This window comes from Populus trichocarpa, chromosome 1 (genome assembly GCF_000002775.5).
Source record: "Populus trichocarpa isolate Nisqually-1 chromosome 1, P.trichocarpa_v4.1, whole genome shotgun sequence".
In the NCBI taxonomy this organism is placed as follows: domain Eukaryota; kingdom Viridiplantae; phylum Streptophyta; class Magnoliopsida; order Malpighiales; family Salicaceae; genus Populus; species Populus trichocarpa.
In genome coordinates, this window is record NC_037285.2 from 17,704,690 (window position 1) to 17,721,182 (window position 16,493).

Consider the following 16,493-nt stretch of genomic DNA (forward strand, 5'->3'; position numbering starts at 1 on the left):
TTTTCTTTTATTGATGTTTTTTTCATACTGTAAAGACAAGAAAAATTGAAGTGATTTTTTTTATTGTACAAAAGTTAGGTGATGATAATTTTTTTTTGTTTGAGGTTAGATTGAATTTTCTAATTAAAACATATTTGATTTTGCGTTTCAAAAATTCTATGAAATTTTTTTGACAATGTTTAAGTTTTTGCTTTATTTCAAATTAATACTTTTTATGTTTTTATATTATTTTTTGAAATGTTTTTAAAACATATATTGAGACTGTGTTTGGCTGCGAAGCGAGACTCAGGAAATTTAAAAATTTAAAATTTTTTTTACTTTAAAATTATTTTTTTAAAAAAATATATATTATCATTGTTGTCTGGCTGTGATGCGAGACACATGAAATTTGAAAATTTAAAATTTTTTTCTTTACTTCAAAATTATTTTTTGATGTGATTATATAAAAAATAGATTTTAAAAAATAAAAAATATTATCTTAATATATTTTTTAAAAAAATATTTTAAGATATTTTTTTTTACTTGAATTTATTTTTCTCTTATTGATTTTTTTCATATTGCAAAGAGGATAAGCTCTCAATAAATTTTTGATTCATATTATATACTTTATAAAGTTTTGGTATTATATAAGAGATTTTATTTTGGATAATAGAAGATATTTTAATTTTATAACATTAGTGGAGGAGATTCAAAGTTTTATCAATGTTTTATTGTCTTTAAATTTTTTATGTAGTAGTTTTGAATTATATATATTATGAAATATATAAATAAATGACCCAATTGGATCTTGGGTCTTGCAGAGTGCACGACCTAACTGGGTATTGGGTCTTATCGGGTGTAGACCTATATGGGAGTGGGGTCCTACCGGTGCAAGACCCAAAGGGTTTTTGGATCATGCACAGTAGAGGACCTAGAGGGATGGTAGGTCTTGTCGAGTGCAGGACCTAAACGGATTTTGGCTCTTGCACCCGGCTGGATCCTGACGGGATTGTGGGTCCTGCTTATGCAAGATCTAAAATCCAATTGGATCCTGATAGGTACATGATCCAAAATAGTTTTGGATCCTGCCTGGTAGTGTAAGATTTATTAGTTTTTCTTTTTGTTTGTTGCATGTGTTATTTTGTTACTAACAATCTAAAGTTTAATTTCTTGAAATATAAGGTTTCGGAGATTAATAAGATAAATTCTGTGGGTGTGGATTATATTAGTTGGTCGCGGGTAATTAAATCTGAGTTTGTAATTTCAAAGATTACTTAGAATTTAGTTGAATCCTCACAATTCTTCTTCCTTCTTCTTTCTTCTTAGAGGTTATCATTATTTTTATTTTTATTTTCAATGTTAGAAGTAGATTAGTCTCCATATAAATAAAAAAGATAAACTGTATAGAATTTCCTTCAACTATGAGAGTTAGGTGTGTTTATAAAAATATATTTAATAAATAGAAAAACAAGTTTGAGTAATAATAATATAAAAACTAAAGTACCGAAATAATTATTCTTATTAAACGTAAGTTGGTGAACAAACTCTAAAGGAAAAATTCAATATTAGTGTTAGTTATATATTGTAGTGCTCATTTATTTTTGTTGATGTTTTTAAAAATTAGTTTTTCTTTTGAAAAAATATTAAATTATTTTTTAAAATGTTTGTTTTTACTATTTTGATATATTAATGTTAAGAATTAAAAAATTAGATCTTGTTGCCACCAGGATCCAGTAGCTTTGGGTCCTACTTACCACCATAACCCAACATCCAAATGAATCCTTCTGCCACCTAACATCTTTAGATCCTTTTATAATTAGGACAAAACATCATCTCTTTTATTTTGTTTAGATGTTCTTTTAAAGTGTTTTGATTATTTGACCCGCGGCGGAGCGCGGGTCACATAGCTAGTTATAATCTACATATAGCTTAACAAAACTAATTAATTATACTATTATAGCTTGTTTGGAATTAAATTATATGTTGAATTAAATTTAATTTCTAAGAAAATTTGAATTTAATTAGTAATTTATTATAATTTTTATATTTAAAATAAAATATTAAATTGTAAAATTAAATTCAATTATATTGTTTATAATATCTATGAAAATGAATTGAATTAGTAATTTTAACTATTTTACTCTTAATTTAGAAATTATTTTTGTTACAAAAATCTTCTTCTTCTTTTTTTGTTAGAAGAACCCTTATATTAATTTAAAATGACATAAAATTTAAGCATTTAAATAAGTCATCAATAGACATATGTCATAGTAATTGTTTATTAAATATTTATTGAAAGATATTATAAAAATAAATTTGTTAAAAAAAATTCGATCAAAGTTTTTTCATTGGAATATTAAGAAAAAAAACGACTCTCCACTGTAATACGCCATGCATATCTAGGATTATAAACCTAAACCAACATGCCAAGAATTTGATAGAGAAAAATTCCTTGATTTAAGAATTCTAGCTAACAAAGAATCATGAAAATTATGTAATTTAGCCTCCTATCATAATAGAGAATGAAGTTGTGGTCACACATGGCATTACTAGATCAATCCAATTGTGATTGAATCCCATCATCTTCAGTATAATTCCTCGCAGAAAATACCATTCTAACCTTGTATTGATTTTTTGTTGAAGAAAAGATGGAAAGAGATTGGGGAAAGAAGATATGTTAGAAGGAAAAAAAAAAAAAGAGGTGTTTTTGGAAAATAATTCTCAGGCCATGTTTGTTTCCCGGAATTCACTTTCCGGGAAACCACTTTCCAAACTTTCCTGTGTTTGTTTGCCATTAGAAAAGTTGGTCAACGGAAAACACTTTCTAGTCAAAGAAAAATTTGGTTTGGTTTCCAGGAAAATGTTTTCCTTTTTAGCTGTGTTTGTTTTCCGGAAAGTGGTTTCCGGAAAACCACTTTCCAAACTTTCTTGTGTTTGTTTGCCATTAGAAAAGTTGGTCAACGGAAAACACTTTCCAGTCAAAGGAAAATTTGGCTTGGTTTTCAGGAAAGTGTTTTCCTGGAAAATTTGGGCGGAAAACACTTTCCGGAAGTTGTGAAAAATTTAGAAATGTCATTATTTGCTGATTATATCAAATTTGATCCTCAAACTTTTGATTGCTATATATAATTTGTTTTGAATATTTATTTTTCAATTCCATATCTTAAAATTTAATTTTTATATTAATTTTGGTCCTTATTTTTATAATTGTTATTTGCTTTTTCCTTATCATTGTTTTATTAAAATTTTTATCTATCAAATTTGGTCCTCATTATTTTGATTGTTACTTATTTTATTTGAAATAATTTATGAAATGTTAATTGTTATTATTTTAATTTCTTCACCTTTTTTTTTTTTAGATTTGATCTCTATTATTTTGATTATTATTTATTTTATTTGAGATAATTTATGAAATTATATTTTTTTCAATTTCATTCTCATTCAACTTTTTAATTTGTAAGATTTGTTCCTCATTATTTTAATAAACTTGAGAAAAATAAAACATTAATAAGTTATTTTCCAGCTCATTTTCCATGACATAACCAAACATTGGAAAGTGTTTTCTAACTTATTTTTCAGTACACTACCAAACATCGGAATTCACTTTCCCCGGAATTCACTTTCCAAAAGAAAACTACTTTCCAGCAAACAAACAGGGCCTCAATGTCAATTAGAATTGAATTCTTTGAGTAACTCAAGAGTGTCTCCCCTCTTATTTGTGTTTTAGTCATTATTTGTTAATTAAATTTCATTTAAAATTAAAATAAATACTTTAAAAAAAGAGTTTCAAACACAAAAATTGATTTAACTCTATGAATTCAATTTAATTCTTAGAGTTTGAGACAACCTTTTAATTTCAAATATTATATATTCAATCCCTAAATTTTATTTAATCCTGCTGTTTGATCAATTTCATGTTCTCCTATAATTTATTTTAAAAATATATATAATAAGAAACTAGTAAATTGAGCATGGTTAATTCTAGTCAAGGAGCGTTTTAAGAACTTTGGATGTAAGAGGGACTAATTATTTATTTTCAATAAATGTGAGGGCCAAATTGTAATCAACTCTCTCAAGAGACAAGACCCCATGCTTCCGCAATGATGGAAAAAAGCGTTTGCAGCGAGATATTATTATATTGCACAATCCATCATCCCTCGAGGCTCACCTCAAGTCTCCCTCTCTCTCTCTCTCCCTCCCACTCCGTGCCTTTAACGTTGACAGCATCTCTCATTTCTTTAGCGTCCGTAACATTTACTGTACAGAACCTGACCTGACTTTTAAGATAGTCAACCTGTTTTATAGAGATCATCTTCGAATTGAATAGAAGAATCCAGAAGAGAGAAATGAAGGGAGGCTTGATCGTGGATGATGGGTTTATCTACGAAGAGGAGAAGCTTCTCACAGTGCTTAAAACTAGTCTGTTTTTCGCTAATGATGGCTTCACTGTCTATGATTGCAAGGGTGAGTTAGTGTTCCGAGTTGAATCGTATGGGCCTGACACTCGTGATCAGGGCGAAATCGTTCTCATGGACGCCCATGGCCGCTGTCTTCTCACTGTCAGAAGAAAGGTACTCCTCTCTCTCCCTGTATATATCTGTATGAACGAGTTCACTCAGCTGGTCATCTCTCTCTAGACTGTTTAATCGGCCCGATTAACTTGTGAGTTATTGAGCTTTACGGATCTGGTTGAACATTTTCTATAACTTATTATTATTTTTTTTTAAAAAAAAGGGGAATGCTTAATTGGATTGTGTTCGTTCAATTAATTAATGTGATTCTATTGGGTTTTAGATTTAAATGTAACGTCTGATTTCTAGCCTGACTGGTAACGAGTCAACCCGGTGAGTTAACCGCCTGAAAGAAATTAACTTGCCGGTTATAATTTTGTGTCTAATTCGTAAGTAAAAGAGGTGGCTTTGGAATAAAACTTACACAAAATACACACTTTTCGTTACAAACATGACGTATAATTATCGTAATTATACTCGATAGTATTTGTGATCTGTCAATCACATGGTACACACAGAGGCCGAGCCTGCATCAAAGGTGGGAAGGGTATATAGGTGAAGGAACGGACGGCAACAGACCGATCTTTAGCGTGCGTAGATCATCCATAATCGGACGGTGTAGCGTGACGGTGGAAGTCTATGGGAAACCAGGTGCGGAGTACCAGATAGAAGGATCCTTCGCGAACAGATCATGCACCATATTCAATGCAGAGAAGGAATCAATGGCTGAGATCAGACGCAAAGTAGATGCCTCCACAAATGTGCTGCTTGGCAAGGACGTCTTCTCCTTGTGCCTTAAGCCTGGTTTTGACGGGGCATTTGCTATGGGGCTGGTTTTGATTCTTGATCAGATTACCGGCGATGATGCCGTTGACGGGCACCCCACCACCGAGGATTAGAAAGTCTTTGTAATCTCATCTACTGTATAACAAGTGGGCCCGTCTCTCTTCATCAAGCAATGTAGACCTTTTTTACTCTATAGTTGATATCATATTATAACAACACTTGCTAATTTAAAACATTGAAAGAGACATGGGGATTCAGAACCAACTACTATATTGAGAAGAAGATTTCATGATATTTATGGACTTCCCCATCCCATCATATGACAATTGCAGGTTGCCTATAAAATAACATATGATGTAAACAGGATGTTTACGGAGATTCAAAGTTTATAAATATATTACTTTAAGCCAGTGAGATGATGTTTAGTTTATTACTAGTTAGTTAGATGACCCGCGCGATGTTGTGGGTTAATTTTGTTTTTACATAAAAAATATCAAAAAAAATTAAGATTTAAAAGTATTAGGTTTTTCTGCAAAGTTATACCTAAGTTTTGGATTTGGCTGCAACGTCTGACCCAAGAGTAATATTTATAATATTAATAATAACATTAAACTTGCATAACCCATGTTTAAGTGGGTTGGACTGCAATACCAGATCCAATAACCTTGGATGTGGGTTTGGCTGCAAGGTCGTATAAAAAAAAATATAATAATTAAATAGATTAAGTAAAAAGAAAAAAACATAGAAAAAAAAACCAACATGAAGAAAATAACTAATGAAGAAAAAGAAAAAAATATGAACTAACTGGGTTAACCCGTCAAACATTGGATTCATGTTGTAAAAGTTTGATAACTAAATAAGAAAAAAAAATTGACGGGTTACCCCATAATTAACCGGGCAAACCCGTCAAACCCGGGATCCGTGTCATGAAAGTTTGATAACTAAATAGAAAAAAAAATTAACATTAACAAACTAAAATAAACGAAAAAAATTAATTAAAAAGGAAAAACACCAAAAACAAACAAAAGACATTGGCCTTTTCACTGTGGACTGCACTGTGCAGTCTACAGTCAAAGGCATAAAAAAAGGCAAAAAAGCAAAAAGCAAAAAGCAAAAAAAAAAAACTAACTGGGTTAAAAGAAAAAAATCTATAGGAAAAAAAATTAATAAAGAAAAAGAAAAAAAAATCTAAATTAAGTAGGTAAGCCGTCAAACCTGAGATCCGTGTCATGAAAGTTTTATAATTAAATAGAAAGAATTTTAATATCAACAAACTAAATTATATATAAAAAAATTAATTAAAAAAGGAAAAATAAAGAAGAAAACTAATGAAGAAAAAAAAAATCTGAATTAACTGGGCTAACCTGTCAGACATGAGATCCATGTCATGAAAGTCTTATAACTAAATAGAAAAAAATTTAACATAAACAAACCAAATTAAAAGAAAAAAATTAATTCAAAAGTTAAAAAAACAAAAACAAACAAAAGGAATTAACATTTTCACCGTGGATTACACTGTACAGTCCAGAGTCAAAGACATAAAAACATAAAAAAAAGGAAAAAAAAAAACTAAAGGCATCAGTCGATAATTAAATAAAAAAAAATTTAATATTAATGAACTAAATTAAACAAAAAATATTAATTAAAAAGAAAAAGAAAAAAACCCTATAAAAAGAAAAAACTAATGAAGAAAAAAAATATATAAATTAACTGGTTTAACCGGTCAAACTTGAGATTCGTATCTTGAAAGTCTGATAACTAAATAGAAAAAAAATTAATATCAACAAAATAAATTTAAAAAAATTAATTGAAAAGAAAAAAAAAAAGGCATCAAGCCTTTTCACCGTGGACTCCACTGTGTAGTCCACCATGAAAAGCATAAAAACAAAAACAAAAAAAAACTAAAGGCATCAACATTTTTACTGTGGACTGCATACAATATTAAAATAACAAATTAGAAGAAAAAAACTAATCAAAAAAATAATCTGAATCAGCTGAGTTAACCTGCCAAATTATATCCTTTTTCTTTTTCTTTTTCTTTTTAATTAATATTTTTTTATTTAATTTAATTCATTAATATTAAATTTTTTTCTATTTAGTTATCAACTGATGCCTTTAGTTTTTTTTCTTTTTTTATGTTTTCATATTTAGTTTTTTTTTCTATTTAATATTTAGTTTTTTTATATATATTTAGTTCATTCATATCCAAGAGCCTTAGATGTGTGTCTAGCTGCAAGATCGTGTCATAAAAGTATGATAATTAAATGGATTGATTAAAAAAAAAAACAAAGAAAAAAAACCAACATGAAGAAAAAAAAAATCTGAATTAACTGGATTAACCCATCAAACCTGAGATTCATGTCATGAAAGTTTGATAACTAAATAAAAAAAAAAGCTGACGGTTTAACCCAGAATTAACTCGGTTAACCCGTGAAACCAGGTTAACCAGTCAGACTTGATATATGTGTCATGAAAGTCTGATAATTAAATAGAAAGAAATTTAACATTAACAAACTAAACTAAATGAAAAAAATTAATTAAAAAGAAAAAAAGAAACTTCGGGTTACCTTGTCAAACCAGGTTAACCCGTTAAACCCGAGATCCGTGTCATAAAAGTTTGATAACTAAATAAAAACAAATTAACATTAACAAAAGAAAAAAACAAAAATAAAATAAACGGGTTAACCCAGAATTAACTGGGTTAACCCGTAAAACCTGAGATATGTATCATGAAATTCTGATAACTAAATAAAAAGAAATTTAACATTAACAAATTAAAGTAAATAAAAAAAATTAATTAAAAAGAAAAAAAAGCAAAAACAAAAAACTTTGGGTTAACTTGTCAAATCAGATTAACCCGTTAAACCTAAGATCCTTATCATGAAAGTCTGATAACTAAATAAGAAAATATTTAACATTAACAAAATAAAAAAAATAAAAAAAATGGACGAGTTAATCCAGAATTAACTGGGTTAACCCGTGAAATCTGGGATATGTGTCATGAAAGTCTGATAACTAAATAGAAAGAAATTTAACATTAACAAACTAAAGTAAATGAAAACAATTAATTAAAAATAAAATAAAAATCCGGGTTAACTCGTGAAATCAAGTTAACTTGTTAAACCCGGGATCAGTGTTATAAAAATATGATAACTAAATTAAAAAAAAATATTAACATTAACAAACTAAATTAAACAAAAGAAAATTTATTAAAAGAAAAAAACAAAAAAAAGCTAAAGGCATCAAAAATGAAAATATGAAAAAAAAAGGAAAAAAATTTGCTTAAAAAAAAGACAGCTTAAAAAACAAAAACAAAAAAAAAACTCAGCATTTCATTGTGGATTGCTACAGTGAAATGCTGAGCAGTTTTAGTATATTTCTAATAATAAGGTATATCATGTAAAGTTTATAGTTCATATATGTTTAAATCTTCAAGTATGTAAAACAATAGTTTATAGCAAACATGCATACAGAACAAATATAATAACGCAATACTAGTATGTATACTAAGAATAAATTCAAACTTACAATTATTATTAATTCAAAGTTTTAGCATGCATATTAATAATAAAAATATTTATATTTAAATTAAAATAACTGAGGGTATTAACTTGTTGAAACATTTTAAAGTAATAAATATTCTTTTGTTGTTGTCAATGATGAATTATTTGTCTTTAAGATTTTATTGATCATCATTTGTGCAACTAGGATGTTTGCAATATGACTCTCAAGATTCCAACATCACCATCATTGTTTAAATGCACTTCTAAACAAAATCTTTGAACCTAAAAATATAAAACTTGATTCTCTTAAAGAGAAAATTAAACTCTAAAATTTGAAGGAAAACCAAATCTTAAAATTAGAAGAAAAAACTAAAATATATGGTTAGGAAGAGTATGTAAAAATCTAAAAAATTAAGTTAAAAATTAATTCTTCTTTCACCTTCCTTTTGTAGTGAATTTAGGAAGATAAAAGGTTGAAAATCAATTCTTACCATTATTAACCATTAACTAGCCATCATAAATTAAGAATTAAATATAGGAAAACCAATGGTTCTTTAAGATTAATATTTCATTCATCCATAATTTATTTAAATAATGTTAGTTAAAACAAATTTCCAACAATTCTCTATATGAATGGTAATTGTTTTGCCAATTTGAAAACAATTCAAAGATTTATAGAAGATATTAATTTGGTAGATTACTATATCAGGATATGCAACTTTTGGCTTTGAATCTTTCTTGGTGAAATACTATCAAATTTACTCTGTTGCATAGCGAACACGATATCTTGACTATTCATCCTTTTATGCAAACCAAGACAATAGTACTCACAAAGTTCTCTACCTAGAGATTTTCTTTAGTTTTAATTGTTGTGTTTATTTTGGCTCTAAACAACTCTTGAATTTATGAGTGCTTTAGAGAATTCAACGTTTATCGTAATTCTCAAATAAACAACCACATTTCTCACTCATATAGGTAATCTTTCATTAAAAGTATTATACTATACTTTATTTGGTGTACCAAGATATAAAAATTATTAAAAGCTCAACTCACCCTTTATCACTTGCAACTGGCACCTATTTCATCGTAGGAATAAGCAGGAAATAATAATTTTATAGTAGTACTGAGAATATTATATAACTTAGTTTTGCATTTGAACCTAATTCTTGAAATCTCCAATCAACTAGATATGGTTACCATCATTACACTCTTTCATCTTTTAAAGGATTTAAGCTCATCCTCCTCAATGACACAAACTCTCTTGACAAATCTTTGGTTAGCAGATCTGCAATATTTTCCTTTGACTTCACATAGTTAATGAAAATAATTTCATTCGAGAGCAAGCGTTTAACGATATTATGTCTACGACATATATGTCTAGACTTCCTATTATACAAATTTTTTATGCCCTTTTAATTGCTGATTGATAATCACAGTGGACACAAATAACCGACATTGGTTTTGGATAACATGAAATATCCTCTAAGAAATTATGAATCCATTTATCTTCATCTCCAACTTTATCAAGAACAATAAACTCTGATTGCATCATGGATCTAGAGATATATGTTTATTTGGAGGATTTCTATGACATATATATTTCATCAAATGTGAAGACATATCCACTTATGAATTTTAAATCTTTAGTGTCGGATATTCAATTAGCATTACTATACTCTTCTATTATTGTTGGATAACTAGTATAGTGTAGTTTATAGTCCAAGATATAACTCAAATACTTGAGTATCCTTTTTATTGCTTTTTTATGACTCATAATTGGATTACTTGTAAATATACTCAGTTTACTAACTAAATAAGCAATATCAAGTTTTATGTAGCTCATAACACATATTAGGCTTCTAATTATTCAAGAATATTCTAATTGATTTATTCCTTTTCCTCTATTCTTGGAAAGATATACATTTATATCAATTGGTGTTTTGACAGTGCTTTGCTTTGATTTGGTTTGGTTTGCATAGGATTCTCTTCATCGGAATCTAGCTATATATATATGATAAATTTGTAATATTTAATATAAAATCTTTTTAATCATTAATTAAAATATAATGATGATCTTATAAATAATCTTACCTTTTTTTTTGTTTTTTTGTTTTTTTTTTTTTTTTGCATGTGAGTGAGGATGTCAAATTTTATGAACTTATAAATTTTAAGATATAAATTGTAATTTTTAAAAGAATTGAGGCAAAATGAGAAAATTATTAAACTACAAGAGGGTCGAGGTAATTTCCCCTTTAATAAAAAGAAAAGAAAAAACATACGATGCGTTGTCTACATTTCCAAATTCCGACCACTAGAGAGATGGTCGAAAAATTAAGCCATGGTTTTTTTAACCCTAATTTTTTCAATTTATTTTAACCTTAAAACACCTAGGAAAAACTTAAGAATCTCTGTTAACCAACTTCTCAACCCAAATCACTCATAAATTGGTTCAAAAATAAGAATTAAACCAAAAACAATTCTTTCTCAACCCCATTCTATCTTTCCTGGCAAGTTCAAAGGTAAAAAAAACATATCAAATGAACTCATTGACCCCAATAATAGCTTTTTTGTTGCTAGAATGTGGACAACCAACAACTTTCTTTCTCCTCTTTTATTTTATGATAACTTTCTCTCTCCTTTCTTCAACTCAAGGACTTAACATGAGCAGAATGAGGTTTTGTCTCAAAATAATAGAAAAACAAAATCCAAGCTATATGGATCTAAAAGAAAGTCAGCACAAAATATGGGGACTAAATAATAACTTTTTGTGTGAATTTGTGATAGACCACCATGGGTTTGTTTATTTCTCGGTTTGGTCTATAATCTTTTAATTGTATCTTAATGCTACAAATCAACATCATATCTCAATAAATTGACCTACAATTAAGCCCTAAAATCTTATCAAAACTTTCATACTTCAAGGAAATACAAAGAATAGATAATATTAACTGAAAAAAAAAACCAAAAACAAAATACAAAAAAAAGGTTTAATGATAAAATAAAAAATAATGGTCTCAATCCACAGTGACATATGAGATGTTCTATAATGTGTGGGTGAACAATATTTTATGCACACTTTTAAATGACCATGGATCTTGAGAAAAAACCATATTACCCTCAATAGTCAGTTCATTGATTATTATTATTTTTAAATGGTAAAATTGTTAATAGATTGTTTCAATGAGCAGTGAATCCTCTCAAAATAAACATTATTTTTCTCTTACCAATTAGCTTTTGTTTATTTAAAACCTCTAAAATTATTTAGGACAAAGAATATCACAAATAATTTATATTGTTGGATTATTATATTTAATGTTAGAAGATATTTTATAACCTAATTATGTTCGTTTTATAATTTATAAAATAATGCCATGTAATATTACTTGTAATGAAATCAAGTCATGGAAGAATATTATTTTTATCAGACCATAAAAACATGAAGTGAAATGGATAAAATTGTAAAGTGAAAATAGCATCACTCATGTTTTAAATAGTTTTTAGCATTCCATTAAAAGTAACTTAATTTCATAGGATATCATGAAGGTTTAAATAACATCTTAATTAGCATGTTTCATATGCTAAGGATTTCTACCATACTAATTATGTTACTTGCACTGAGCTGTAGGTCGGATAAAGTTTTTTGGCAAAAAATAAAAAAATAAATATATAAGCTTTTCAAATTTATTTATTTTTTTAAAAAATTAATCATAAATCAAAAAGCTGATGAGAACTATTTGTGTCAATAAATACAAAAAACAAAGTGTTAAGACATCTATTCAACTTATCTAGCTATAAGTCAAATAATGTTTTTTCCAACGCAAAATAATTAATGTGCACATGTTATTAATGTGTTTTTTTACATCAAGTAAAAAATATAACCGGGAATCACAAAGTCAACGCTTACATATAATAAAGATCATATGCATCAACAAAAATTTGTAAGATCTCAAACTAATTTTTAACGTAGTAAAAAAACAAAACAATGTTGCAATTGCTACAGTAAAACATTATTTTCTTAGTCTGTGCAGAATAAATTTAAAAAAAACATGTAAAGAAAAAAATTGAAAACAAATTACAAAAGAATAAAAAAAATGAACACAAAAAATGGTATAAATAAGCCAAGTGGAAAGAATAAAAAATATATTTTTTAAAAAAGTGTAAAGAAAAAAAAAGAAAAAAAACATTAAAAATATGAATTTGGCATGCAAGTTATAATTTTTTAAGAAAACAAATACCATGTATGCGGGTTGCTTCAATATTATTTTTACATGAAAAATTAAAAGTGTCATTTGAAAAGTCCAAGCAATCATTCAATTAAATTAATCGATAACCATTTATTTACTTGATCATGTTCACTATTTTTTAAAAAAATAAATAAAAGATAAATCCATATTAAATTAAAAAACTCATTGCTTAAATGATAAATACAAATGAAAATAACTGAATAAACCTGCACCATTTAAAATATTACAAAAAGCCGAATATATCAGAAAAATATAAGGAGTGGGCACCTGCTGATATGATGGAAACATATAAAAAAAAGCTCGGGCGAACCTGATAACCAACTCAGGTGAACAAATCAAACACATGATCTAGGACATGAAATTGGGATGATCCCATAAATAGCAAAGCAAAAAAAATACTAAAACAATATATTAAAAAATGCTTTAAAAAAATACCAAAATCAACACGGGCTAATCTTTCACATCTATGATCCGGGTCATGAAACTAAAATTACCTCATTAAAAGCAACTATCCCAAAGTTATCGACAACATATATAAATATCTAGGAAAAGTAATAACTTTATTTTAATACTAAATAAAAGACAGAATACATACACTATAAATAAATCGCCACTTTTATTAATAATGGAAAAAGATAAACTCGATAACAATGCCAAAATAAATATAAAAATTAATTAATTAAAAGCATTAACTATATATAAGCCTCTCCATAATCTTAAAATACCAAACCAACGATAGCAGCTAGCATGGTCATCAAGAAACTTGCCAAAACATTAGAAGACGATGAACCAGGTGGAGAAGGGATAGTTGGAAGTGACTCTGGAATCATTGAGCTTGTGGGGCTTGGTGCTGGTGTTGGAGCACAACCATCCGAGGTATTATTTGAAGACGGTGAAGGAGTAGCTGTAGGACTTCGTGGTGGAGGTGGTCTAGGGGTGGTGGAGGGTGGTGATGCGCCTGTTGTGCGTGATGAGACAGTGATAGCTAGCTTCTGTCCAAATTGACAATGCCTGCCAATAGTACAGATATAGTAGTGCTCTCCAGTAGAATCAAGGGTAATGTTAACAGGACCAGTGGAAATTACGTCTCCAATAGAGTTTGAAGATGTGCACGCATCAAAGGATTCCTTTTGAACTCGGAGAACATCGTGATTGTTGGTGGTGAAATTAAAAGCTGAAAGGAAGAAGAAAAAGAAAACAAATTAAGATGATGATGATTTATACCTATATAATTTGATCGTACTAAGAAAAAAACAACACATCAAGTCTCGGAATATTTAAATCATCATGATAGATACCGAGACGAGAGAAGAGGACATGCACTTACTTAGGGTATCACCAACCATGAAGTTCTTGCCACTAGCCCAGGTAATGTATGCCTGAGCACCGGCCTGTGGAACAGTCCAACCGTCGTTGTCTCCGACCACATACACTGTTTGTGCCACAGAGCGTTGAAACAGAACCATCATGGCAAAACCAAATGTTACACCAATATTAAACATTGCCATTACTCTCTCAAGCCCAATATAATATGATGTTCAATTCCTCACTATATTTCAGCAAGTGTATTGGCTGTTGTGCTTGCAATATTCAAATGTTATGGTCACAGAAGATCTAGTGTATGAAGCATATATAGAGAAGAAGGCGATTACACTGCTGCTCGGGCCCAACAAAACGCGGGTTGCGAGATGGCAAGCAAAGAAGCCGGTCTTCCTTGAACATTTGCATGCACGCAGGGTCCACTTTGATTGAGAATAAGGGTTCACACTTCACAGTTGATACCCGTTAGCTGGGAATTTTGGAACTTTTTTTATTTCTCGAGACAAATTTTAATGAGGATAAAACATCAAGCTAAAAAAAAAAATACTAACAAAAGGGTATTTAATTTACTTTCTCATCATTCTTTTGTGTTATGCCACCACACAAATCATTCTTTTAATTATATTCTTAATTTCTATAATTTTTCCTATAAAATTATTCATTTACTGGATATATATATATCAAATTTTGGTATTTTTAATATCTTTGCTTCTATATAATCATGACAAAACAAGATTGAGACGGCATGCTATGACATTCTTTAATCAAAATTTAAAAAATACAATATTACTATGCAACTTTGATTAATTATATGATTTCATTTTATTTTCTTGACCCGCGCCCCGCATTTATGTTCTTGAAGAAAACCACATCACAGCATTTAAGTTCTTGGCGGAAAATATTGTTCAATTGTTTTAGAGTCAATAAATTAGACTATTGAATGTTCCAAGTAAGAAGATCCAGAATGCTTGGAGGTTGAATATTCCGTAGCTCATTCCAAAGTCAAAATAAATATTCTTGTTCATATATATATATATATGACTTTTTTTTTCTTCTAACAAGGGAGACCTTGAGACGCTGGCAACCAAGTCTTGTTCCTCCTATGTTAGGTGGTGGCGAACCTTCACAACTTGTTCCTTCCTAGTGCTGTTTTGAAATTACTCCTTTTGTGCTCTTTGACCCTTTCTTGTTGGAGATACGAGGGCAATTCATAAAAATATGGCCCCTCTAATAAGATATTTATATTTGATAACAAGGACTACAAAAATGAAAATAATATTTTTATTCTAATCTCATTCGAATGAAGTAGGAATAAGAATGAAGAATGTGAAAAGAGATATAAATTAAACATAACTTCATTTTCATGAAAGAGGTTGGGAAAAAAAATAAGAAATGAGAGTTAATCTTTTTTCAAAAAAAAAAAAATGTCGATAAGTTATATTAGTTTTGCGAGATCATGAATATCTCTCAAACCATATATTGGATCAAACTGAAATTTTATAAGGAGATACTAGACACATATATCTATATTTTATAAAATTTTAGGTCAATTTGATTTCAGTAACATATTATTTAAATTGGTCAAAGTTACTATTACTATTTTGATAGATTCATCAACAAAGTATTTTTTTTTTTGGCTATTTTCAGCTCAATTAGTCCAGACTTATAATGGGTTAGTTTTGAACAAAAAATGAAGATTAAATGAAACTTATTTAGACCCTAAACTTGTGCATGGGCATGGGCATGGGCTACAATGGTTTATAATATGGTTTGGATTCATTGAAGAATTAGAGTCTCTTTTTTCTTAAGTTATGTGTGATGGCTAGAGGCTTTATAAATACTTTAGTTTCATTTTTCTTTTATTTCTTTTGGCTCTTTTTAATTTTCAACAGCTTAGAGAAAAATTTTAACACTCAGTTTTTTATTCTTAATTTATGCTTTTGGGTTTGATTAATTAGATAAGATCCAAAACTTGTTTGGGTCATACTTTCGGGTTTATTAATATAGTTTTTAGGTCAATTTTGTAAGCGGATCAATTTAGATCACGATAGTAAATCCATCAGGGCTTTTATTTTTAAAGAGTATAAATACTCTTGATAGGGATAAAATATTCAGACTTGATAATACTATAGTTGTTGAATTTATTCAGC

The 16,493-nt window shown here is 28.5% G+C and overlaps 2 protein-coding genes across 2 annotated transcripts; one reads left to right on the top strand and one right to left on the bottom strand.

The window, feature by feature from the left end:
- Positions 1–4,103: 4,103 nt before the first annotated feature.
- Positions 4,104–5,492, top strand: LOC7470589 (protein LURP-one-related 5). Its single transcript, XM_002298215.4, has 2 exons — positions 4,104–4,550; positions 5,009–5,492. The coding sequence occupies exons 1-2, from the start codon at positions 4,326–4,328 to the stop codon at positions 5,387–5,389; spliced, it is 606 nt and encodes a 201-aa protein (XP_002298251.1). The 5' UTR covers positions 4,104–4,325; the 3' UTR covers positions 5,390–5,492.
- Positions 5,493–13,558: 8,066 nt separating this feature from the next.
- Positions 13,559–14,612, bottom strand: LOC7470590 (cucumber peeling cupredoxin). The gene is made up of 2 exons (XM_002299713.4): positions 14,351–14,612; positions 13,559–14,197 (listed from the first exon to the last, which is right to left on the bottom strand). Exons 1-2 carry the CDS (start codon positions 14,529–14,531, stop codon positions 13,740–13,742), a joined length of 639 nt encoding a protein of 212 aa, XP_002299749.4. The 5' UTR covers positions 14,532–14,612; the 3' UTR covers positions 13,559–13,739.
- Positions 14,613–16,493: the final 1,881 nt, after the last annotated feature.